The sequence below is a fragment of the Puma concolor genome, chromosome E4 (genome assembly GCF_028749965.1).
Source record: "Puma concolor isolate L17-30 chromosome E4, mPumCon1.1.hap2, whole genome shotgun sequence".
Classification (NCBI taxonomy): Eukaryota; Metazoa; Chordata; class Mammalia; order Carnivora; family Felidae; genus Puma; species Puma concolor.
In genome coordinates this window covers 56,936,342-56,963,188 of record NC_141683.1, presented here as the reverse complement: position 1 = coordinate 56,963,188, position 26,847 = coordinate 56,936,342, and the positions used below count along the sequence as shown (strand labels likewise).

The window sequence follows — 26,847 nt, the reverse complement described above, 5'->3', positions numbered from 1 at the left end:
ATTAGGACCGAGTAAAATAAAGTAAACACAATCAAATAGAGCAGAAAACTGCGGTCACCTGGGAAAAAGTGTCTGACTCCCAGCAGAGTATCCAGGAGTGTAAGCGGTGGATTATATTTACCTTGACTAAAGGGAAAGCAGGTGCCAGGTGGCCAGGAGACTGGGCAGAGCCCAGCCCACCCAGGGAATTGATAAGAGGGCCATTAAGTGAGTTCCTCTTTAAAAGCAGTTCCTCCCCCCAAATAAAAAAAAAATTAAATAAATAAAAGCAGTTCCTCCCATTTGCCAATAGCTTCCATGGAGTGCTAGTTCAGGGAAAACATTTTTCCTTCCAAACTGCCCAAACACCTGGGACAGGACTGAAACATAGAGGAGAAGGGAAGATAAAGAAAAAGGTAGAAAAGGGGAAAAGGAAGATACTATAATGGGCAGAGAGGGAGGTGGGAGGGATGGGTAAATGGAGAAGGGAATCTATAGTTCATACCAAATGTGGCCAGAATGAGAATGACATCTAATTTGTGTAGATCTTTTTTTCCTAAGAATTAAGAATCATGATTCTTGTCATCCAAGTCTATGTCACTGCATATCTATGTGATTTTGTCTAAAAAGAAAAAAAAAATAGAAGTAATAGTAAGACCTAAAGATAGTGTCAGAATCAGGAAAAGATTAGGAAATCTAATTTTTAAAAAAGAGAATGGAGGTTTGGGGTGGCAGTTAATGGAAGGAAGTTGTTGTTAGATAAGAGACCAGACTTTTTTTTTTAATTGAGAAGGTGAAGAACATCGTAGGGGGGAATGAGGTGACTGCCTGGCATACTAAAATATAAATATGCCCTGACTTTCTTCCTCATTCAGTCTTATGTCAAAGTAGAAAGAAATTAATGTGTGTGTGTGTGCACATACACATACATATTTGTTTCTTCATTCATATATAAATACATGTTTGTGGGTATTGGTGTGTGCATATGTGTTTTAGTTGTGAATCTCCTTATCTTTCTCATGTTCACTGTCTCTGGTAGAAAATCAATGACAAAAGGGCAAAAGCAAAAAGGATACATATACTACACCATCAGTCTCTTAATTTGGGGGAGTTGACTAAAAGCAAAGCGCTTCTTTTTTTGGAACAAAACATTGTCTTTAAAAATCGGAGAGAAATGCAAAATGTAGTTAGATTACTTAAAAAGGTTCTGATCTATTTTTTTTAATATTGCTTTCTTAGTGCAAAACAAAGGTTCTTATGAGGCCAAAGAGTGATTTAAAAAAAAAGTTTTCAGCAATACTGTTGCTAGAAATGTTCCCTGGGTCTTTGCATAGGCAACCATGGGAAAGAGAGTGGCCATCATTGGAGCTGGTGTCAGTGGCTTGGCCACCATCAGAAGCTGTCTGGAAGAAGGACTGGAGCCCACCTGCTTTGAGAAGAGTGAAGATATTGGGGGCTTGTGGAAATTCTCGGTGAGTGGGACATCACTGCAGCAGACCAGGAAGTGGGGTGGGAAGTGTGTGACAACACAATTCTGGAGCACAGGCCTCCAAACCAACTGCCCCGCAGTTAGAATCCCTCTTAGGTTGGAATCTACAAAACACAGCATCAGAAGCAGGTTGAAAAGTTTCTTGCTTACTTCAGAAGTAAATGAGATAATGGGCTAGCTTTGAAGATCTCTGTGTACAGAATTGACCCCTGATAAACCATTAATAACTGAGCCACTCAGAAATAAAATCTGAGGGCAAATATTGGTTAGATTTATGTAATATAATCACATGAGTTCCTCACTTAAAAAACAATGACTGTTCCCATTCTTTTGTTGAGGTTACCAAAGGTACACTTAGTGATTCAGACCACAGATTTTCAGGTTTCAAGTGCCAACTCTGGCTTTGCCAAAACTCTGGCTTGGTTCTAGGAGAACCAAGAAGAGGATACACTGATTTGAAGTTCTTCAATATCCTTTTGTCTCTGTGCATTCATAATAAGGACTCTGCCAGCAGACATGTCTCTATGCAGCCATTAAATCACTTTCTGTGTCACCTAGCAACCATAACAGCAGGTGTGAGGGCCTTCCTGTGCCCCAGCTCCTTCACTGTCTCCAACTTAGGAACACTCACTAAGCCTACTCCATCTATCTTCTCCTTCTTCTCCTTCTTCTCCTTCTCCTTCTCCTCCTCCTCCTCCTTCTTCTTCTTCTCCTCCTTCTCCTTTTTCTTCCCTTCCTCCTCCTCCTCCTCCTCTTTCTCCTCCTCTTCCTCCTCCTCCTCCTTCTTCTTCTTCTTCTTCTTCTTCCTCTTCTTCCTCCTCTTCTTCTTCTTCTTGTTCTTCATCTTCTTCTTCTAATAAACCATTCATATATGCAAATTTAAGAAGAGCAATAACCCTTTTTAAGCTACTATTTTCTCCTCAAGTGCAAAATTGGTATTATATTTTATACCTCAATAAAAAAGTTTGCATTTAAGGAGACAGTGTCTATGACAACTCTTTAAATATTATAAGGATATGAAAATTATTCTTATTAATACAGATATTTTCTGGGCTGTAAAGAATTATTGAAACTGCTTAATCTTGTATAACGTTGTGGCGCCTAATATATGTTGATGAAATGTGCTGACAGGGCTTCAGATTAGCATACCGTTGACTCTTAGGGCTATTTTATTGAGGACTCTCTATATGCCAAATGCTTTTTCCCATTTAATTCAATCTTTGCAATAACGCTATAAGGTAGGTATGAGTTTTTCCCTTTTATAAATGAATCTGAAGCTTAAAAAAAGGAAAGAAAAGAAAGGAAATGGCAAATGGCTGGTAAATGGCAAAGACAAGATCCTGATTCAAACTGGCTGTCTCTCCAGCCTGAGTGCTTAACCCCTCGGTAAACTGCGTGGCACAATTGCAGCATGTGGCCTATTGAGCTGGCAGGATTTCTACAGGAATCTTAACCAATCCTTGTATTCCAACTTACTTTGCAAAACATCGCTAAAGATAGACACTGATGATACAGCCTTTGAGAGCAGCCACATCTCTTGCTGCTCAAGAAAGCCTTTAAAATTTTATCCTGCCATCATAGAATGATAAACTACTCAGCTGCAAACATATGTTTCTCTTCAAGAAAAAGATGAAAATAACATTTAAAAAATTTAAAAAAAAAAGGGGGGGGCACCTGGGTGGCTCAGTCGGTTAAGCATCCGACTTCGGCTCAGGTCATGATCTCACGGTTTGTGGGTTCAAGCCCCGCATCTGGCTCTGTGCTGACAGCTCAAAGCCTGGAACCTATTTCAGATTCTGTGTGTCCCTCTCTCTCTGCCACTCCCCTACTCACGCTCTGTCTCCCTCTGTCTCAAAAATAAATAAACATTAAAAGAAATTTTTTTTAAAAAAGAAAAAGATGAAAACCCCAGAGGGTGACACTGCAGGCCCAGAGGTTGGAATCTTGACACATAGAGGGTTATTCCCAGGTCTTGAAACCCAATAACATTGACCCTACTGGACTTTATAATTGGACCTGGTAACTCCTTTCCTCCTCCCATTCTCTCCTTTTTGGAATGGGAACATCTATAACTGGTACCCAATGCCTGTTTCACTGCTGTACGTTAGTAGAAGAGAACTTGTTTTCTAGTTCACAGGTCCACAGAGGGAAAGGCATTTTGCAGATGGATCATACCCGGAGTCTCATCCATATCTGATTGAGATAATTTAGATGATGCGATTTGGGACTTTTGAGCTGATGATATATAGATAAGATTCAGGACTTGATTTAGTGCTGCAATGGATTGAGACTTTGGGGTGATGAGATGGGGTGAATGAATTTTGCATGTGGGATATATATGAATCTTTATGGGCCAGTGGACTGTGGTAGGCTGAACAAGTGAACAATGGTGCCCCCAAAGACACCAGATCCTAATCCCTGGAACTTGCAAATGTCCCTAATAAGGAAAACTAAGGTATGATTAAGTTAAGAATCTTGAGATGGTGATATTATTCTGGATTATCTGGGTGAGCTGAAAATGCCATAACATATATGCTGATAAGGGAGAAGCAGAGGAGATTTGACACCCAGAGACAGAAGGGAAAAGGTAATGTGATCACCTTGGCAGAAAGAGAGCTTTCAAGATGTTATGCTGTGACTTCCGCCTTCAAGATGGAGGAAGGGGCCATTAGCCAAGGAATTCAGGTGGCCTCTAGGTCCTGAAAAGGCCAAGGAAGGCTGGCATCTACCAGAAGCTGGAAGGGGCAAGGAATGAGTCCTCCCCTAGAGCCCCTGGAATGAACACAGCCCTATGGACACCTTGATTTCAGCCCAGTGATACTGATTTCTGACTCCTGGCCTCTAGAATTGTGAGAGAATAGATTCCTGCTATTGTAAGCCATTGAGTTTGTGGTAATTTATAACAGTACACAGGAAACTAATACATTGGTTATTCAGAGTTCCCTAATTAACCTCTGTGAGAGGGCCCACATTGCAGATGACAGCATCGCTTACCATGTTTCTCAAATACCACTAAAAGCCTTACAGCTGTATGCCTTGAACTCATATTATGGAATTATATCATAAAGTCATTTTAATTTTGTATTTTCATTACCTTTAGTTTCTAAAGCCAGCATTATATATTCTCTCAGCATTTTGTCTTCCTTTGAGAGGTATCCAAACATTTGTTAAGTGTGAAAAAATCATGGTACAGATCAGTCAAACTTTTGTAGCTGTTTCCTGGATCACTTCCCTAGGTCCTTCTAAAGCCAGAGTAATGTCTTTCCCTCACCTTTTTTGATCACTGAGAGAATTAAGTACTTTAGGACTAGGCCACAGGTCTAGGGGAAATCTCTTTCTGTCTCAGGAGATACCCAAACAATACATCAGTAAATTGTCTGGATTTGGACCTGAGGTTTCATGAATAAAGGCTCTTTTTTTCTGGTCACACAACCCTTTGTTCACTTCCCCTGAATTTATTCTACTCTGGATCATTTTTTTTTTTTTAATGTTTAGTCTCTCCTTGTGTTGAGACTACCCAGCTTTCTAACCTCACCAAAAGCTACAAATCACAAAATTACTAGACAAAAATCAATCATTTTTATATATTTTAGAGTTAGCAAACTGGCTGCTTTTATACTGCAGCTGATCTATTTTATTTTAGCTATACAGTTTTTAAGATTTTAATCTAATATTTTACATAAAAATCTAGAAATCTGTCTTCTTTTGAAAAAATCAGAAAATCAGGCAACACTGAATCTTCCCTGACTCATAGTAATAACTGGCCTCTTTTAGCCTAAATTTAAATTCTCTGTTTCACCATATTCATTTTTGCCCATTTCACTCATCTCTTGTAACTTCCTCTACACCTGTAAAATTTGTCATGGCTTGATGCTATGTACAAACAGCAATCCTTTAAATTATGTGGAACAAAAGTCACCCCCATTTACAAAATTTTTCATCTCCTTCTTCATATAGTTTCATGATCCTTTTTGTTTAAGCAAACCTTCATGTGTATACTGTTATAATGGAAACATTGGTCATTGCTGAGCCACTTAGTGGATTCTGATCACATTTTCTTTCTTGAACACTTTTTGTTTTCACTGGAGTTAATAATCACCTGTATCCCTTGTTTAATTTTACAAATACGGTCTCTAATTCATCACCCACGCTCTCCCACAGAATTATGATTCTCCTTCCCGTATGTTTAAACGAGTCTATCAGCTTAATTCTTCTCTCAACTATCAAGGATAGTTCTTCTGGCCATCTTCTTTCCCTCATCAAGGCCACCTTGCCATTACCTGGGCAACCCTGTTTCCCTTGTTGTGCTACTATTTAATTTATTCTCTCCTTTTAGTAGAGTACATCCTCCAGTAGTTCTCTGAGAAGTCATACATGTGAAATAAAAGACTACCTTGAATGTCTTATAATATCATTATTGGAACCTGGGTTCCCATTTGATTTGACCAAGGCTTAGCTTTTGGCTTTGTTAGGTTTCTTAAGTCAGTTGTCATCATTCATCTATGTTGTATCTTCCAAGATGTGATTGCTGGGTTTTGTTTGTTCTTAATTTTCTCTCTCTCTCTCTCTTTCCACCCCCCCCACCCCCCCCCCCCCCCCCCCCCGCCGTGAGTTCAGACCTCTGATACTTCTACAGTCCTTTTAGTAAAGTTTTGGGTGAAAGAAAAGTTAAATGTATCTACATAATCTGTCATGTTTAATCAGAAGCTTGAATTACTTTTGTAATAAGAAAAGAACAAACCTACTTCCATAAATAAGCAGGGTTTGGCTCGTTGTTGACCACTCCCTCAAAAAACCCCTAGTATATTTAAATACGCAATTATTAACTCTGGAGCCATAAGAACTCTGGAAAGTTCTCATGAACTTTCTACCTGATCAACTTAAAATAATCAGTCTGTAAACATGAGCTCTGAGATGCACTTTATAACACTGAGTGGGAACAGTAAGATATCCATCATTAAGTTTAAAAAAAAAAAAAAGAGCAAGGGGCGCCTGGGTGGCGCAGTCGGTTAAGCGTCCGACTTCAGCCAGGTCACGATCTCGCGGTCCGTGAGTTCGAGCCCCGCGTCAGGCTCTGGGCTGATGGCTCGGAGCCTGGAGCCTGTTTCCGATTCTGTGTCTCCCTCTCTCTCTGCCCCTCCCCCGTTCATGCTCTGTCTCTCTCTGTCCCAAAAATAAATAAACGTTGAAAAAAAAAATTAAAAAAAAATAAATAAATAAAATAAAAAAATAAATAAAAAAAAAGAGCAAGTCACAAATCACGTATTTAATTGATGTTGCAACTTCTTTCTCAGTAATCGGGGCTTTGGGGGAACCTAAGAAAAACTGAAGACCAACCAGCTAAACATTTCCAGGAAGACTGATTATCTTGGGGCAGCCAAAGTTGCAAAAGCACCCCCAACCTGTCTCAAAGGTTTGCATTATTTTTATTCTATGAAACTCCCCCCTTAGTGTAACATTACCTAATGTTTCCCAACATTGGCTTGCTCCAGTACCTCACCTTTACCCTTGTATTAGCTTTCTATTGCTGTGTAACAAATTACTGCAAACTCATCAACTCAAAACAACACCCATTTATTATCCTCAATGATGTAGGTCAGAAGCACAGTATGCTGGATTCTCAGCTTAAGGTTTCACAAGGCCAAAACCAAGGTGTTGACTGGGCTGGGCTCTTATCTAGAGGCACTGGAAAAGAACCTGCTTCCAAGTTCATACACGTTTGTGACTGAACTCAGGTTCGTGCTGATGTTAAGTGAAGGTCTTTGTTTCCTTGCTGGCTACGTATTGGGGATTCCTCTCAGCCCCTAAAGGCTGTCAGGCTCTTTGGTATGTGGCTACTTCCATCTTCAAAGGCAAGAACAGCAAGCTGAATTCTTTTCATGATCTGAACTGGCTTCTGCTACCAGCCAAATAAAATGTTCTGCTTTTAAAGAGATTATGTGTTTAGATGAAGCCCACATGACAACGTAGTCATGGGAGTGATAAGATATTTATAGGTGTCACCCACACTCAAAGAGGAGAGGACTACACAGGGATGAGGGACACTGAGGGTCATTGTTAAAATTCTGCCTACCACATGACTTAGAAGTTGAGGGAACAATCGTAAGACTGTTGAGTGAAGCATATCACCAACCCTAAAACCCTTGCTCTGTCCTAGAAGATCTTCTCTCATCTTGGGAGTTTTTGATATTTTGCATGTTTTATCCATAAGCACTAGTGGAGGTTATTAATGTTCGTTAATAGCCTAGACCGTAAGCATTAACTAGACTATTAATGCTCAGGTTACTTTTTTATATCTAGCATAAATAGGACAACAAACAAATATCCAAAATTTCATAGGGAGAAGCATAAAAGCATTCCAAGACAAAAGGAGTACCCCAAGTTTTCATAGCTCAATCTCCAGGTCTCTTTTGGATCATACTCAGTCTTTCAGATCACCCAAAACCTCTGGCTTTTTCCAAGATTGGATCTGGACTTATGGAGAAAAAGGACTTATGTTACTTGGGGCGGAGGAAAGCCAAACTTTCTCAAATTCAAACACAGGTCCTGGGACTGTTCTCTGGCCCTTCTAGTCTCTTGGTGTTCCTGTTTTGCTAGGTTATCATTCATGCTTATCCTTTAGGAATCTTAAATTGAACACAGTAGTTAATGAACTTGGAGACTGGCCTCTCATAGCTTAGTCAGAGGCCAGTGGCCCTCCTTGCTGATTAAATCCCACTTGCCTATTATGAGCACATCAGATGATCCTCCCTGAGGTCCAGTCTTCCCATTGAGTTCCTGACCCGAAGAGTCCACTCTATAGCTGTCTATTCATATTCCACTTAGCCCCCTCCATGGCAACTCTCTGGTAGACTATCCGCTAAGAGTCTCAGATAAATTCTGCATCCCTTTGGGAGCAAGTGGGAACTCCTATGTTCTGTTCAAACTGAATGGGCTTAAGGGCACTAAATTAAGATCCTACCTCTTCCTAATCACTGCTACTTGACTACTGTGTCAACCTCCCCTTATCAGATTGGTGCAGGCAGAGCCTTTAAACTAAGTGAAATCTCACCAAAATTTCAAATGTGAAAACAAAAGCCCCTCTGCCCTCAGTGTTCCCCTCAATTTTATCTGAGGTATATTAATCTTGGAATTTCAGCCCACAGAATAAACTTGAAGACCTAGGTGATTTACATCAACCTCTTTCCTGCCTCTATTCTCTTTTCTTCTACCCAATCTTCCAAATATCACCCTTCCATTTTTTTTAAACCACTGTTTTTCAAACTGGAAACTATGACCCATTGGTGTGGTATGAAATAAAGATGAATCAGACTACATTTTTAAATGGAATGACTAGAAAATATCAGAATGCAATTCAAGTAGTTGGATATGATTTATTCATAAAACGTTTGGTGTGTGTGTGTGTGTGTGTGTGTGTGTGTGTGCATGCTGTGTTGCAATATAAAATATATTACTAATTACAGGTTGTGGTTAAAAACATTTGAAAACACTACTATAAACATAACCTAAGTTTTCTATGCCCTACGTACATGAGAAAATATTATGATCTAATTAACCAGAACTATCTCATGAAATGTTAAAGTGATATGTATTTTGATATGCATAGTTCTGTGGCATTAAGTTTATGCACATTGTTGTATGATCATACCATCACCCATGTTCAGAACTTTTTTTAATCTTCCCAAACTAAAACTCTGTACCAGTTAAACAATCACTCCCCATTCTTCCTTCTTCCCAGCCCCAGATAACCACTATTCTTTCTGTCTTTATGAATTTGATGACTCTGGATATATCATATAAGTGGAATCATACAGTATTTGTCCTTTTATGACTGACTCATTTCACTTAGCATAATGCCCTCAAAGTTAATGCATATCATAATGTATCAGAAATTCCCCTTCTTTGATTCTCATTATATATTCCTAAAAAGACATAATTAAATTTAAAATTTGTTTCCCTTAGAAAAGATGTTAAGAAATATATATTCTCCATATTGTAAGTTCCTTTGATTGGTGACAAATTGTTTAAATAAAGTTAATTTATTCCTCATCTTCCTGAATTTACTTGTGGGTAAAGGTGACTTAAAGGAGTGATAATTATTTGGAACTGGCCATGACCATGGTAAGTGTACCTATTTACAAACTCTCTTTCATTTGAAACTATACATTTACAGGACCATGCAGAGGAAGGCAGGGCCAGTATTTACCAGTCTGTCTTTACCAACTCTTCCAAAGAGATGATGTGTTTCCCAGACTTCCCATATCCCGATCACTTCCCTAACTTTATGCACAACAACAAGATCCAGGAATATATCACTGTATTTGCCAAGGAAAAGAACCTCCTGAAATACATACAATTTAAGGTAAGATGCTATCAAAAGATTAGATCGGGGCATAACTGTGAGGAATTCTATATTTATTATCAGATTCTTACTCGTTCTTTTCAGTATCTCTTTCTTAGTTGTCAACATTTTAAAAAATTTTTTTATTTATTTTTGAGAGAGAGACAGAGTATGAGCAGGGGAGGGGCAGAGAGAGAGGGAGACACAGAATCTGAAGCAGACTCCAGGCTCTGAGCTGTCAGCACAGAGCCTGATGCAGGACTCGAACTCACCATGAGAACATGACCATCTCGAACCATGAGATCATGACCTGAGCTGAAGTCAGACTCTTAACCTACTGAGCCACCCAGGTGCCCCTTGGTTGTCAACATTTTTAAGAGTGTGGCCTCTCTGAACCCAGATTTAGAGAATACATTGGAAATTTACAAAATACCACATACCACATTTAGACTAAAATGCCATTAACTTAGATATCAATAAAGGGAAAAATAAATGTAAAACAGCCGTGAATTTATAAATGAAAAACTCCTTTTTTTTCTAAACAATTATGGGTCAAAGAAGAAACTAAAATAGAAATTTCAGATATTTAGAAAATTTAGATATTTAGAAAATTCAGATATTTAGATCTGAATGATAACTTAAATTCTACATATCAACACTGTGGGAAACATAGAGACCAAAACTTTAATGAAAATTATAAGCTTAAATGCTTATATTAGAAAATAAGAAAGTTGAAAAACTAACAAGATAAAGAAATTAGGAAAAGAAAAACAGAATAAGCCCAAAAGGATATAGAATGAACAAGGTAGTAAAGAGAACTTAATGAAATTTTAAAAACATCTTATGATGATTGAAAATTCATCCTTCGAAAAGCCAAAAAAACAAACAAAACAAACAAACAAAAACAAATAGCTGACAGTTTGAGGAAAAAGGAAAAGATACAAACAAATAATATTAGAAACAAAAACAATGGATAAAACTGATGCAGATGAAAAAAATATATATAATAAGAAAACTATAAAAGCATTGCCATATAATGTTTAAATTGGTTAAATTTTAAAATCTTTTTTATTTTAAACTTTCCAAAACTCGCATAAAAAGAAGTAGAAAGTCTGAATAGTCCTTTGGTAACTTAGAGTTCTTTTGACTCAGAAACCAAAATTTTACCCATTAAAAAAATATTCTATAGGTAGTTCCAAATTTACAATGAACAAACTATTTCAATATTTTATAAACTCTTCCAGAGACTAAAAAATAAAGTATGACTTCCAAACTTATCCCATGACATTATAACCATGACATCAAAAGCAGACAAGATTAATAGGAAATAGGAAAATTATAGGCATAGCTCCCCATGAAAATTGGTGGGAAAAAAACCTTCAAAAATGAATTCAGCAAAATATTTTTAAAAATTAACTATCTTCATTGAGATACGTTTGGGCTAAGGATACAGAGAATTTTAATATCATGCAACAGAAACATGTAATTCAGTATAAAACCCTGTTACAGGAAGAAAACCATACATTTACCAAATTCTGAAAAGTAAAATTTAACATCTATTTCTACCTAAAAGAAAGAAAAAGAGAAAAGCAAAGAAAAAAAGTTTCACCAGACTAAGATTAGAAAGGAATTTTCTTGACCCATGGAAACATACAAACATCTTAAATCTGCACTGTTCAGTATAGTAATCACTAGCCCAAAATTGAGATGTACTAGAAGCATAAAATAACACCCTGGATATCAAAGTCTTATTATGGAAAAGAATATAATATACCTATTAACAATGTTTATGTAGGTTACTTATTAAAACAACAAAACATCAGATAGATTGGATTAAATTATACATTTTTTTCTATTTTAATGTGACTACTAGAAAATGTTTAATTACATACGTTGTTCGTGTTATATTGCTACTGGACAGTGCTGTGCTAAAGAGTGCAGAGTTGGAATCATTTCCTTTAAAATCCAGAACAAAACAAGGATTCTTATTATTACTACTTCTTTTCAATAGTCTTAAGAAATTTAAGAAACAGTACGGCAAGTAAAGAAAAATAAGTAAAAGGAATGACAACTAGAAAAAAAACAGCATTCATCACAGATGATATGACTTTCTATATGGAAAACCCAAAAAGAATCTAGAGACGAATTACTAGGTTTAATAGCAATTAATATAAAAATATTGGGCAAGGTGGTAGTATATAAGATCAATATATACAAATCAGTTGCAATTCTGTAAACCAGCTGCAACAAACAGAAGATATAATCCAAAAAGGAACCATAAATAAATTCATAATCCCAGAGTTATTCTAAACAAATGATATGCAAGACCTCATGAATTTATAAGTGCTTGTTTTGTTATATTTCATAAAAACAAAGATATTATACAGATATGTGTAGACATATTGTTTAATATGAATGAAATTCTATACATAATAAAGTTGATAAGAACAATTCAACTCTTGATCTCAGGGTCATGAATTCTAGCCCCACAGTGGATGTGGAGCCTACTTTAAAAAAAAGAAAGAAAAAAGAACAATTCATATCAAATAGAGATTCTCTTTCCAATATAACCAGAAGAATTGAAAAAAAAAAAAAATTTGAAGAGGAAACATACCAACCAACAGGCAGCCACTCAGCTGTGAATAAATATTTATTGATAATCTAATCCAGTGCGACTCAATGTATGGGCCAAATAGCATTAAGATCACCTGGGAACTTGTCAGAACATCAAATTTTCATGTCCTGTGCCAGACGTACTAATTCAGAATATCTAGGAATGTGGCCCAGGAGTCTGTACTTCGACAAGCTTTCCAGGGAATCCTTGTGCACACTAAAATTGAGAACTTATGCTATGAATATAGACAGTATCTTTCACTCCAAGACAACAATGATATTAAAAAATAAAATGGAGGGGCGCCTGGGTGGCGCAGTCGGTTAAGCGTCCGACTTCAGCCAGGTCACGATCTTGCCGTCCGCGAGTTCGAGCCCCGCGTCAGGCTCTGGGCTGATGGCTCAGAGCCTGGAGCCTGTTTCCGATTCTGTGTCTCCCTCTCTCTCTGCCCCTCCCCCGTTCATGCTCTGTCTCTCTCTGTCGCAAAAATAAAATAAATGTTGAAAAAAAAAAATTTAAAAAAAAATAAAAAAAAATAAAAAATAAAAAAATAAAAAATAAAAAAAAAATAAAAAAATAAAATGGAAGAGGTATATTAGGAGGTAGTTGTTACTACAAAAACTATCATCCTGGGGCGCCTGGGTGGCTCAGTCAGTTAAGCGTCCGACTTCAGCTCAGGTCACGATCTTGCGGTCTGTGAATTTGAGCCCGTGTCGGGCTCTGGGCTGATGGCTCAGAGCCTGGAGCCTGCTTCTGATTCTGTGTCTCCCTCTCTCTCTGCCTCTCCCCCGTTCATGCTCTGTCTCTCTCTGTCTCAAAAATAAATAAAAAACGTTAAAAAAATAAAAACAAAAAAACAAAAACTATCATCCACTAGATTACTCAGTATGTGTGATACATGCCAGTTGTAAGCTGTGATTAAATTCACATCATATCTCCAAGAGGGGAGTCACTCTGGTCTGCAGAACATATTGGTTATGCACAAGAAGCCATGTGAGGACAAAAATATGTATTTACCATTTAATGTTTGATTTTCTTGAATTTTAAATTCATAATATGTACCTTAAGAATGAATTAAGTATTTTTCCTAATCCAATGTTAACGATTTTTTTCCATACTACTCTATCAAGTTGGTGCCAAATCTAACTGTTAGCATAGAAAAGAAGTCTGTCTTTATTTCTTTTAGACACTTGTATCTAGTGTAAACAAACGTCCCGATTTCTCAGTCACCGGCCAATGGGATGTTACCACTGAAAGGGATGGTAAAAAAGAATCCACTGTCTTTGATGCTGTATTAATTTGTTCTGGACACCACGTGTACCCCAACCTACCAAAAGAGTCCTTTCCAGGTAAGGGTGAAATTTAGGCTGCCATCTATACATTTGGCACGAATGACTATCTTGATCATGTTTTAAAAAAAATAAATAAAAATAAAAAAAATATATATATATATATGATTAAATTAACATATGCTTCTATTATATGTAATATTCCTGGAGTGTTGAAGTTCCATATCATTCTGACTGCATTCACCTACAAGCCTTTTATAGCGGATTTTTAAATGGAAACCAAATGACTCATATGTTTGCCACTTTTCACTCAGGACTAAAACTTTTTAAAGGCAAATGCTTCCACAGCCGGGAATACAAGGAACCAGGAATATTCAAGGGGAAGCGAGTCCTGGTGATTGGCCTGGGAAACTCGGGCTGTGATATTGCCACAGAACTCAGCCGCACAGCTAAACAGGTATTATTTCTCAGGTACTCAGGGAACTATCTTTAAAGGAACAGAAATAGTTACCACTGGAAAGACGTGTTAGGAAACCGGGGGCAGGGGAAGCAGCAGTGCACAGGGTTCTTGACAGGAAGACTAAGTAGTGTTTCTTTTATCTCAGCTTCCCTCCACAACAGGTGAGGTTTTCAATAGTTTGGTCTGACAAAGGCAGATCATCAGCAGGGAGTGAGGTCATTCAACAGTCGTCTTCTTCAGGACGTTTGGTGTCTAACAGGTGTCTAATCAATTCCTCCAAAGCTAGTGTGGATGTAGGGTTAAGGTCATGACTCTGATACTCTTGGGTCAAGTCCTTCAATCCCTCCAAGTGTCAGTTTTCTCATAAAGAGAAATAAAACAGATAAAAAGAGAATCTACTTTGCGATTTTGGTAAGGAGTCAAAGAATTTAATTCTTTAAAAGTGTTTATTTTTGAAAGAGAGACAGAGTGCCAGTGGGGGCAGGGAAAGAGAGACGGAGACACAGAATTTGAAGCAGACTCCAGACTCTGAGCTGTCAGCACAGAGCCCGACACGGGGCTCGAACCCACGAACCATGAAATCATGACCTGAGCGAACTCAGATGCCTAACTGCCTGAGCCACCCAAGCGCCGCAGGAGTTAAAGCATTTAAACATGATTTCAGCAATACCGAGTTCTATAGTCATTCATGCATACAGTCATCCCCATAGTTATTTGTTGAGGGCCTACTATGTGCCTCAACAAATGCTTAACCAAGCACTGGCTTGGGTGCTGGAGAGAAAGTGGTGAACAAAACAGGCATGACACCCACCCCAGAACTGAGTCTAGGGTGGAAAACAGACATTAAAGAAGTACATGCACAAATAATTTGAAAATTGTGAAAAGTGCTAGTAAAGAAAGAAAAAGCATGCTGTAAGAGTGGATAATCAGGGTGAGCTGCCTCAGACAAGAGTGGAAAGGCTCTTTTCAGCTGATGACATTGAAGCTGAGGACTAAAAGTTGAGGAAGGGGCTCAGTGTCAGAAGAGGACTCCAGGAACAGAAGACCAGGGGGGAGGGGAAGGGGAAAAAAAAAAGAAAGTTACAGAGAGGGAAGGAGGCAAACCATAAGAGACCCTTAAATAGTGAGAACAAACTGAGGGTTGATGGGGGGGTGGGAGGGAGGGGAGGTGGGTGATGGACATTGAGGAGGGCACCTGTTGGGATGAGCACTGGGTGTTGTATGGAAACCAATCTGACAATAAATTTCACATAAAAAAAAAGAAGAAGAGGATTCCAGGAAGAAGGTCTTGAAGCAGGAAGAAGCTTAGAGTCTCAAGAAACTGAGGAAAGACCCCTTTGCTGCAACTCAGTGGGTCTGGAAAAGAATGGTAGGAGGAGAGGTTGGAGAGGAGACGGAGTAGAGGTGATACAGGGCCCATAAGGTCACGGGAAGGAGTTTGAACAAACATTGCCTACTAGCCTTGAAAGATTCTAGAAGCCCACAGACAGGAATCTTTTTCTTTTTTTTTAAATGTTTATTTTTGACAGAGAGGGAGAGACAGAGCATGAGCGGGGGAGGGGCAGAGAAAGAGGGAGAGACAGAATCCGAAGCAGGCTCCAGGCTCTGAGCTGTCAGCACAGAGCCTGACGCGGGGCTCGAACTCACAGACTGCGAGATCATGACCTGAGCCAAGGTCAGACACTCAACCACCGAGCCACCCAGGCGCCCCCACAGACAGAAATCTTCTCTCTAGATGCTATGCCTACTGATGTGATAGCATCCTCAACATAAGTCTATTTTAAATGATGGTATTGCCATGAGTGAAGCAAGGAGGTCATGACAGGATAAATGGCATAAAAATATATTCCTATTTGCCTGCTCAAAGCACTATACTAGACAGCATAGAGACACAGAGAAGTCAACTTTGTGTCCCCTCTCCTCCAAGAACTTCAAATGTGCTTGGGAAAATAATGCCTCGATGGGATATAAATTAAACATAACCTCAAGAGTTAAGTGGAAAGCCTAACAACGTAACAACAGCACAAGAGGCCACCAGGACAAAGGCTGCCCCGGTGATTCAGGAACTAACTGCTCTGATCATGGAACTGGAGGCCTCACCAAGCGGGCAGACCTGCACCAGTCCTTGAAGGATATTTATGAGTCATATGGTTGACGAGGTAGCAAAGGGAGTTCTTGCAGGGCGCCTGGGTGGCTCGGTCAGTTAAGCAGCCAACTCTTAATTTCGGCTCAGGTCACAATCTCATGGTTCATGAGATCAAGACGCCTGTCGGGTTCTGCGCTGACAGGGAGGAGCCTGCTTGGGATTCTCTCTCTCTGCCCCTCCCCCACTCACACTCTGTCTCTGTCTCTGTCTCTGTCTCTCTCTCAAAAATAAACAAACATTTGAAAAAAATTTTTTTATGCATTGGATGCTTAAGCAACGGAGCCACCCAGGTGCCCCGATAAAAAAATTCTGTAAAAATGCCTGAAAATCTATACCATTAGGGACGATCATGACAGAAGGGGAGGAAAAGAATACATCCTCCATGTCAGGCAATGGTGGTCGTACTGCATGGCTAGCACACTGCATCAGCTCTCCCACAGATTTGATGTGGCGGGTACCTATTATCTCCATCTTACAAATAAGGAAACTGAATATTAGAGAAGTTAAAGGAATTTGCCACAAATCACGTTATTAGTAAGTAGGAGAGCCAAGATTTGAGCCTATGGTTTTCAGATGCCAGATGTCTTTCTTGCCTTCTTTCAGGATGGGGAAAGGCATTTTAAGTCGAAATGCCTATTCGGGGGTCATAATTGCTTGGTTGTAGACAATGGTTACCAGCTAAGCACTAGAGGAAATGGGATGAGAATTTAGGTATTGGGCACCTCCATCAGAGGAGATGACAGGGTGGTTGGTCCTGAGATGTAGATAAGATGCAGGAAATTTACTTGGGAGATGAGAGAGCCAAAGGAAGGATGCTTCCCTTTACACTACTCCAAAGCTACACTTCTGACTTGTCCCCAGTTGGGATGAGAGACCAGGTATCAAACAGTCACTGAAGGCAAGAAATACAGAAAGGGCATAAGACTTTGGGTGAGGCCCTCTTTTCAACCAAAGCAATTCTCAAAGAGGGCTGACAGCCGAAAGCCATGAGACAACACTCACACTAGCTGCTGTGACAACTCCGCAACTCCCCTCAGACCCGAGGGACACACCACAATACCCACTACAAACAGTCACTGCTCTAATGGTTAAAAATTGCTGTTTTTTTTAAGGTCATCATCAGTTCCAGAAGTGGCTCCTGGGTGATAAGCCGGGTCTGGGATGATGGTTATCCATGGGACATGGTGTTGGTCAATCGATTTGAAACCTTCCTCAAGAACAACTTGCCAAAAGCCATCTCTGACTGGTGGTACAAGAAGAAAATGAATGCAAAATTCAAGCACGAGAACTATGGTTTGATGCCTTTAAATGGGTAAAGCAGAGTTAAATATGATATGCCTGTTACTTGCATTTCAGTGTCAACAATTCACAATGTGTGTTGTTGTAACTCCCAAACCAACCAAAATAATATTAGTGAAGCAATCATGTCTCACATTTCAGAGGATGAAGAACTGCAAACATTTGGAGTTATTTCCCATTTCACAATCCTCCCTCCCATATTTGCACAGCTGGAAAGTTATACACGTCCCTAGAGTCCCTAGAGAATTAGTCCCTAGAGTAACGATAATATTTGACATGTTTTAAGCTCTTAATGCAGCCCAGCAAGGCTCTCACGTGCATTATCTCATTTTATCCTCACAACAATTACTACATCTCTATTATAATGCCCATTTTAAAGATGAGAAACTGAGGTTCAATGTAGTTACTAGCTTTGCCAAAGTCCCATAGGCAGAAGGCAGAAGCAGTATTCAAAATGAGCCCAGATCTGCTGACTCCAGAGCTTCTCGCTCTCAGCCACCTTGCTCTCCTGCCTCTCACTTCATGGAAAAGTTCAGTTAAGCAAAGCAGGGCTTTCCCTGTGCTGCAGTCTCATCACCCACCCTTAACAGAGTCCTCCCACTGCAATGTGGTCACAATGTCTGCCTCTTCAGCCTCCTCCTCACTCTTCCCTATCATATCCCCCTGGATATAACCCTCGGGCACATAAGAAATTACCTTGACATGGAGTGAAAAATCCAAATTATAAACTGTTTACATCAAAGTTAACTTATTCAACAAATATTTATTAAGCGTTTATTGTGTGTCAGGTCCTATATTGAGCCCCATGACTGTAGTTGTGAAAAGACATTCAAAATCCCTGTCTTCACGAGCTTACCTTCTGGCAGTGGGAAACAGACAGGAGACAGATAGCAGAAGACCATATGCTGATGTGTACTATGAAGAAAAGAACAAAGAAGGCAGAGGTGATGGGGAGAGCTGCCAGCATTCCCAGAGGAGGCCTCACTGAGGAGGGGACTTTTAAGTAAATCCCTGAAGGAACTGAGGAACTGAGCCAGGGGAGTGTCTGGGGGAAAGCATTCCAGAGGAAATAGTTAGGGCATTGCCTCTTCAGGGCCATGACTGCCATGTTCAACAAACTGGCGTGTTCAATGGACTTCTCTCCATGGGGAAAAGAGGATGGGGAGAGTAAGAGTAGTAGGAGATAAAACCAAAAGACATCAAAATGGCCAGATGGCATTGCATCTTGTAAGCCATTGTAAGGACACTGGCTTCTACTCTAAATGCAATGGAAAGCCATAACAAGCATCTGACAAGATCCAAGTTAATTTGAAGAAATCACTCTGGACCTGCGGTCATCATTCAGTGTATAGATGTAGGTCAAGGAAGGAAGCAAAAAGACTAGTTAAGAGGCTATTGTCAAAAACCCAGATGACAGAGGCTGGTGGCTTAGACTAGGCTTGTTAGCAGCAAGTGCTTAGAAATGGTCAGATTTGGGATATACTTTAAAGGTAAACCCAAATAGGATTTTCTGTTAGGTTGGCTAACAGATGTGAGAACAAGAAAAGAGTTCGGAGATGTATTCCAAACTCTTGAACTGAGCAAGGATGCGAGGGTGGAGTTGACAGTTTTTATGGGATGTGGAAGACCGTGGGAGAAGCAAAGTTTAGTTTGAAACATCTCAAAATTGAAAGGCCTATGAGTCATTGTGAGTCATCATTGTAGAAGAATGTTGAGCAGGCTTGCGATACACAAGACAAGAAAGACTCAAACCATAAGTTAAAAATGTTCACCAGAGTATAGATAGTACTTTAAGAAATGAAGCCAGATGACATCTCTTGAAAGGTGAATGTAGATGAAGAAGACAAAAGGTCTGAAGGCTGAGTCCTGGGGCATGTCATTGTTCAGAGAGAGGCCAGGAAGAGGAGAGTTCAGTGGGAGACAGTAATAAAGAATAGCAGGTGGATAGGAAGGGAATTGAGAGAGTGAGGACCTGGAAGCAAAATGAAGGCAGTGTTTCAAGGAGGAAACCATCAACTGCTTCCAACGCCGCTGATAAGTTGAGTAAGATGACAAGTGACAATGGATCATTGGATCTGGCAGTTTGAGGATCTTGGTGGCCTTGACAAGAGCAGGAGGCTCATACCTCACCCTCTATTAGAAACCCGGCCAGGATCTTTGTCTTATTTCCATCTCCCAATGACCCGAGGTGGGCATAACAGTTACTGCTGCTCCAGATGAGAAAGATGAAGCAAGATAAATTAAGAAACTTTCATTTGATCAAGGTTCACAGTTAATAAGAAGTGAAGAAAAAAATCCAAATACCCCTGGACTCTGATTTAGGATCTTGCCTGACAAAGCTTTCACAGGGGATAGGGCCCAGGTGATTAATTCTGAGATCTGGAGCTCTGTGGGAGAGAAAAGATCACAGGAAATAGAGAAAGGAGTGGCAAAGGCAACTTTTCTTAATTCACAACATTGCCTTACTTCAGTTTTGTTCTCCAGTCATATTGGTAACACTCCATGGCACAAGAAAAAAATCTTGGGTAGTTTTCTCCTTTCTTCTTAATTGATTATTAATTAATTATTATGGACCAATAAAACAAAGAGGAAATATTACCGTTCTAGTGGCTGTCTCTATTTTCCATACAGAACCCTGAGGAAAGAACCTGTGTTTAACGATGAGCTCCCAGCCTGCATTCTGTGTGGCACAGTGTCCATTAAGCCTAATGTCAAAGAATTCACAGAGACTTCGGCCATTTTTGAGGATGGGACAGTGTTTGAAGCCATCGACTGTGTCATTTTTGCAACAGGCTATGGTTATGCCTACCCCTTCTTTGATGAGTCTATCATTAAGAGCAGAAACAATGAGATCACCTTGTTTAAAGACATTTTCCCTCCTTCACTGGAGAAGCCAACCCTGGGAATAATTGGTTTGGTCCAGTCCCTTGGGGCTGCCATTCCCACAGTTGACCTGCAAGCTCGCTGGGCAGTAAAAGTAGTAAAAGGTAAGTAGACAGGGGCGCCTAGGTGGCTCAATTGGTTGAGCATCCGATTCTTGATATCAGCTCAGGTCTCAGTCTCATGGTCATGAGTTCAGCCCCCATGTTGGGCTCTGTGCTGACAGAAGGAGCCTGCTTAGGATTCTCTCTCCCTCTCCCTCTGCCCCTACCTGGCTCATGCTCTCTCTCTCTGTCTCTGTCTCTCTCTCAAAAATAAACAAATAAACTTTTTTTTTAAAAAAAAAAAAGGTAAGTAGACAAACAAGGTCATTAATGGGGAAGATGGATGCCAATAAAAATGCCTTTGAGTCTTTGTGAAAACAATCATCCTAATAACAAGGGGAAAATTCTAGGTCCCATCTGGTTTTGAATCTATAATTCTATATTTTTAGTATTGTATTTTATAAGCAATTAAAAATATTACATTGGATTATCATATGCAATAGTACAAGATATTATTCAGGGAGTATTTTGTGATTTATAACTCTTTAAAGTGGCTGACTTTCATTAAACTTAAGAACACCGGAGCTTTTGGTCTTAAATGCATGACAATTTTATAAAATTATGATTTCAAAACTCAACAGAATGACATTGCTTAAAAGGTTCATAAGAGATGTTTCCAAGCCAATATCCAGCCAGCTTCCAATATCCACACTCATGGAAGAAATTATGATTGCTGGAAAGGCAGTGTTTTTTTTTTTTTTTTTTTTTTTTTTTTTGTTCTTTTTCCCTGCCGTGTGTCAGATAAGAACAAGCAATGGATCATTAGAAGCAGAAAGTCCTAGATGTATAGATGACCAGTCTCTAAGGTAGGGAAATACTGAGTTCCTGTATTAAAAAATAATAATAACAACAACAAACTTGATTGGGGTCAGGTATGGAAAGCAGTCAGCATCCTCCAGCAGAAGATACGAGGATCAGATTCCCACTAAGGTTTAAATGCAGTCATGCGAAGATTCAAATCATAAAACCAAAAGTCCATGGTTAAAGAAATTGAATGTGCAAAGTTTGTTTGGTCCTAGAGGTATAAAACTTCTGGAAAGAGATTTTAGCAGGCCTACTTCCTTCGAAGCCCTATGTAAGGCTTCCAGTCCTACTTGACATGCTGGAATTTAAATGTTCTTTTATACAGGAGGTTGGAACCTTCCACTAGGTATACTGAGACACCTTTCACCCCCCAGGCTGTCATCCACATCATTACAGTCATGCATATCAGTGATCTCTTTAAATTTCTTTCACCCTTTCATCCAAGGCAGAAATATGTTGCAGTGTGAATGTTGCAGCAGTGAGGCAGCAGCCAGGAAGGTGATGACAAGAAATCCCACTAGGAATAAAGTGAGCTTAAGGTTCAAGGCTCAGGGAGACTGGCATTAGAGGGTAGGACACTTATTCTGTTAAGATAAGTTGTAATCTGGGCTCTGATGAAAGGAGGCAATGATCCAAGGCAAACACTCAGTCTAAGGGGAAATGAATGATAAAGCAAATAATTCAGTTTGGGGGAACCCAAGTACCAGGACAGAGGGGCCAGTTACAGGCAACCCAATGATAGTAGCTGGTGGGCTACTGAGCAGAAGCTCTTCCTTCTTGATCTTCCTTCTGCCCAGGACAGAACAGGTTCCAAGTTTTGGAACAAGGTCATACCTAAAGAGGCTGTTCAAGGGACCCTATCTGTAAGGTTTGCAGGAACAGGAAGTTAGGCAATCATGGTATGTTTCTGAGCAATCAGATCTGGGCATTCTAGTCTTGTTCAAGGTGATCCCAAAATTACCAAATAAACCACCCTAAATTTGAAGTATCTCTGGGCACAAAAGAATGTTTTGGTATGGGTTTCAGAGAAGTGTGCTAACTATTCCAGAATGAGCCTGAAATCCTAGAGCAGTCCCAACTCGGATCTGGTCTCTAGGGGCTTGCCCATGTTCTTGGTGACTTGTGCATAATCCATATCCTCCGTCTCACCTAGGAACTGTTGGCTCTTCAGAGAGAAACTTGGGGCTTGACTAAATTCTACATGTTATGTGTTAGAAATTCCTTTTTCTAACAAAGGAGGATAGTTTCCTATGAAGGTTTATTTTCTTATATCTTAAAAAAGAGATGCCAATTTACCTTTGGCTATAAACTATTAGATAACATTCTTTAAAAAATACTGCTGAGAGACTAGAATATAATCCTTGAAACTGATTTTAAACATCTTCTAACTTGTTTAACAGCAAAGATACAAAGATAAAATGCTATATGGCTCTTGGTTTTTAATTATGTGACACCTCAATTCTGAGAAGACTGGAAATGACTTGTGTATTTGTCTCAAAATGACCGCCTGTTGATCGGCTCAAGATTTTACTTTGCTAGACAACGACCCCCCCAAAAATGGAAATACTGATGTGATTCATAACCCATTATTAAGAAGAAAACATTGCAGGCTGATCTTATGCCAGACTTATTTAACTATTATCATATCTTTCCCTTTATCTTTTCTTTTGTTTTAGGAACTTGCACTTTGCCTTCTATAACAGACATGATGAATGATATTGATAAAAAAATGAGGGAAAGGCTCAAATGGTAAGAGCATCTATTGTACAGAGGGTCTATGGTTTCCATAGAAAAAAATGTGAATAGTTGGAACTACTCTAGTCTTACATGGTCCAGAGTGAGGTCATTAGCGTGACAGCTATGAGTTAAATTCATCCATTCCACAAGTATTTATGGAAGATTTCCTTTGCACCTGACATGGTACTCGGTCCTAATCCATCCCTCCATAGATCCTGCAATATATCACAGAAAGAAGACCCAGAAAGGATTAGAAATCAGAGGAGTCTGGGAGTGCATGAATGTGGGCTCCTATTTTCCAGTCTATAAATCCTGTAAGATACAGAGGATGCCCTCCAAATGGATGGCTCTAATGAACACGAGTCAGCAAATGAGAATAATCAGGGTAATTGAGCTCTAGTCTATCTCTGTCACTAATTAGCTCAGTGGCCATGCATGAACTTCATGAGCAAGAGACAATTTCCACTTATGAACGGGGATAAAAATGCCTTTCAGTTGCTGTGCAGTCTTGGGAAATGTCCAGTTGAGGTCGGTATGCAAGTCTCTTGGAAAGCTACCAAAGCACAGAATAAATGAGCAAGGTCTCCTTACCAACACAAGGGATTGACATTGAGTCCCTCTGATAAAAAGCTGTAAGGAATTTTCCCCTGTTCTTGTTCCTGTGAGACGTCCTACATAGAGCTTCAGTATCCACAGACCTGTTTCCTCTCCCACCTCTAGGTTTGGCACCAGCAACACCATGCTGACAGATTATATTAATTATATGGATGAGCTTGCCTCCTTCATTGGGGCAAAGCCCAACATCCCGTGGCTGTTTCTCACAGATCCCAAATTGGCTGTGGAGGTTTTCTTTGGCCCTTGCAGCCCATACCAGTTTAGGCTGGTGGGCCCAGGGAAGTGGCCAGGAGCCAGGAATGCCATCCTGACCCAGTGGGACCGGGCCCTGAAACCCATGAAGACAAGAGCGGTTGGAACCCCCCTGAAGCCTTGCTTGCTTTGCCGTTGGGTCAGGCTTCTTGCTCTTCCCATTCTGGTTGTTGCTATTTTCCTGGCTTGGATCCAATGATCATTCTCCCCAAGATGTTGAAAGTTACTGAGAATACCTGGGGCGGGGCCGGGGGGGGGGGGGGCCTTTTCTATTTAAAAATTAAGAATTTCACACCTCCTACTTCCCTATTCAGCAGGCATTAGTCAGTAAAGCAGTACTATTTCTAGGCTTTTAAATAAGCCTCTTTAAGAAGCATGCCATGACCTAAAGAGAGCATTAATCATTTCTTTTTAGTTTCCACTAACATTTCATAATCAGAACTATGGTCTTCATCTCTAACCTCAATCGTCTCCTGAAACATTTTGACATAGTTCCTCTTCTCCTTTACACAAGGTTTAAAATACATACTTCAAACCTAAACAAAGAGCAAATTCAGCAGAGTAGTTGTGATATTCTCAGGCCACCTCTACAAACCATTTGCAGGAGGCTCAAGTAGGGAATTTGGCTATTAATTCTATTTTTGTGTTATGCCATATCCTCCAGGCAATATGTCCTGTTCCTGGGCCTCCATAGCATGGACACCTGGTTTATAATGAAAATTAACAAGAAGTAACTCATCATATTTATATTCTCAACAAGGACACAAACATAGCAGCAAAATAATACCAACAAGGAGTAGAACACCACATATACCATTAGCTGAATGAAAAGTCTTCAAATATTTAGTCAAAGTCATGACAAAAATTTAATACTGCCTTTATAACATCAGCTTCTGGAGTATCAGCATAAATCTAAAGTTTTGCTTTTTAGGGGCATCTGGGTGGCTTAGTTGGTTAAGCATATGACTTCAGCTCAGGTCATGATTTCATGGTTTGTGAGTTCAAGCCCTGCTTCGGGCTCTGTGCTGACAGCTGGGAGCCTGGACCTGCTTTGGATTCTGTATTCCCCTCTCTCTCTGCCCCTCCCCCACTCATGCTTTATCTCTCAAAAATAAATAAGTGTTAAAGTTTTATTTTTAAAAGTATTATTAGATTTCATAGCTAAAATTTTAATAGTTAAAAGTTTTAAGTTTGACATTATAGAGTAGATAAAATAATCTGGCCGTGTCATCAGTTACCAGAGGCCTCTATAGGTGGTTACACCACCTTTTTCTTACTACATGTTCACTTCTGAGGCCAGTGGAATGGCAAGATAGTAGATATATGTTAGATAGATAGATAATAGATAGATAGATAGATAGATAGATAGATAGATAGATAGATGATAGATAGATTATAGATAAATGATAGATAATAGATGATTGATAGATAGATGATAGATAATAGATAGATAATTGATTAGATAGATAGATAATAGATGATTGATAGATGATAGATACACAGATGATAGATTGATGATAGATAGATGATAAATAATAGATAATTGATTAGGTAGATAGATAAATAGATAGATAGATGATATATTGATGATAGATAGATAGGTGATAGATAATAGATGACTGATTAGATAGATAGATGATAGATTGATGATAGATAGATAGGTGATAGATAATAGATGATTGATTAGATAGATAGATGATAGATAGATGATAGATTGATGATAAATACATAGCTAGATGACAGATAATAGATGATAGATACATGATAGATAATAGATTATAGATATAGATAGATAAAGATAGAGATGATAGAGATAGAAATAGAGATAGTTAGAGATGATAGAGATAGACAGAGACAGAGATAGAGATCTGTAAGAAAGGGGCAGGAGACCACATTTTTCTGTAATACTTTGTTCTTTTTATTTTTAATTCTCTTTATATGTTTATCTTTGGATCTAAGATTTATCATGGAGGTACACAATTTTTTTACAGTATAATTTTACTTTTTTTGAATTCTACCATTTATTTTTTTAATATGAAATTTATTGTCAAATTGGTTTCCATACAACACCCAGTGCTCATCAGGTGCCCTCCTCAATGCCCATCACCCACCCACCCCCTCCCTTTCACCCCCATCAACCCTCAGTTTATTCTCAGTTTTTAAGAGTCTCTTATGGTTTGGCTCTCTCCCTCTCTAACTTTTTTTTTTCTTCCCCTCCCCCATGGTCTTCTGCTAAGTTTTTCAGGATCCACATAAAAGTGAAAACATATGGTATTTATCTTTCTCTGTATGACTTATTTCACTTAGCATAACACTCTCCAGTTTCATCCACGTTGCTACAAAAGGCCATATTTCATTCTTTCTCATTGCCAAGTAGAAACTGATGAATGGATAAAGAAATTGTGGTTTATATACACAATGGAATACTACTTGGCAATGAGAAAGGAGGAAAACCATTTTAAATATATCCCTTTCCCTAATTGTTTAAGGTAGCAAAGTAACATTCTGCTGTTAAGGTCTTCTCACAAGATGTGAAATATTCTCAAATGTTCCCAAGTGAAACATAACTTTTCTTAAAACCGTGTGGCCTCAATAGAATCAAATAACTAAAAATTAAATTATAGCCCATGGAGGGGTGCCTGGGTGGCTCAGTTGGTTAAGCATCTGACTTAGGCTCAGGTCATGAACTCCAGGTATGGTGAGCCCAAGCCCCACATCGGTCTGTCTGCTGTCAGCGCAGAGCCCGCTTCAGTCCTGTTTCCCTCCTCTGCCCCTGCTCCGCCTCTCACATGCTCTCTCTCTCTCTCGCTGTCTCAAAAATAAATAACCATTTTTAAAAAA

At 39.3% G+C, this 26,847-nt stretch overlaps 1 protein-coding gene and 1 long non-coding RNA gene across 3 annotated transcripts in view; one reads left to right on the top strand and one right to left on the bottom strand.

Moving 5' to 3' along the window:
* Positions 1–26,847, bottom strand: part of LOC147572700 (uncharacterized) — a 300,233-nt gene that overhangs the window by 261,153 nt on the left and 12,233 nt on the right. The gene's annotated exons all lie outside the window — the stretch shown is intronic.
* LOC112863099 (flavin-containing monooxygenase 3) lies at positions 242–26,023 on the top strand. 2 transcript variants are annotated; one of them, XM_025926213.2, is made up of 9 exons: positions 242–395; positions 1,314–1,451; positions 9,642–9,830; positions 13,607–13,769; positions 14,024–14,166; positions 17,428–17,627; positions 20,246–20,601; positions 23,079–23,151; positions 23,860–26,023. In XM_025926213.2, exons 2-9 carry the CDS (start codon positions 1,320–1,322, stop codon positions 24,203–24,205), a joined length of 1,602 nt encoding a protein of 533 aa, XP_025781998.2. In that variant the 5' UTR covers positions 242–395; positions 1,314–1,319; the 3' UTR covers positions 24,206–26,023. The 2 variants fall into 2 exon arrangements, with proteins under 2 accessions (XP_025781998.2, XP_086550594.1); XM_086694468.1 differs by lacking the exons at positions 242–395; positions 1,314–1,451 and adding an exon at positions 6,762–6,881.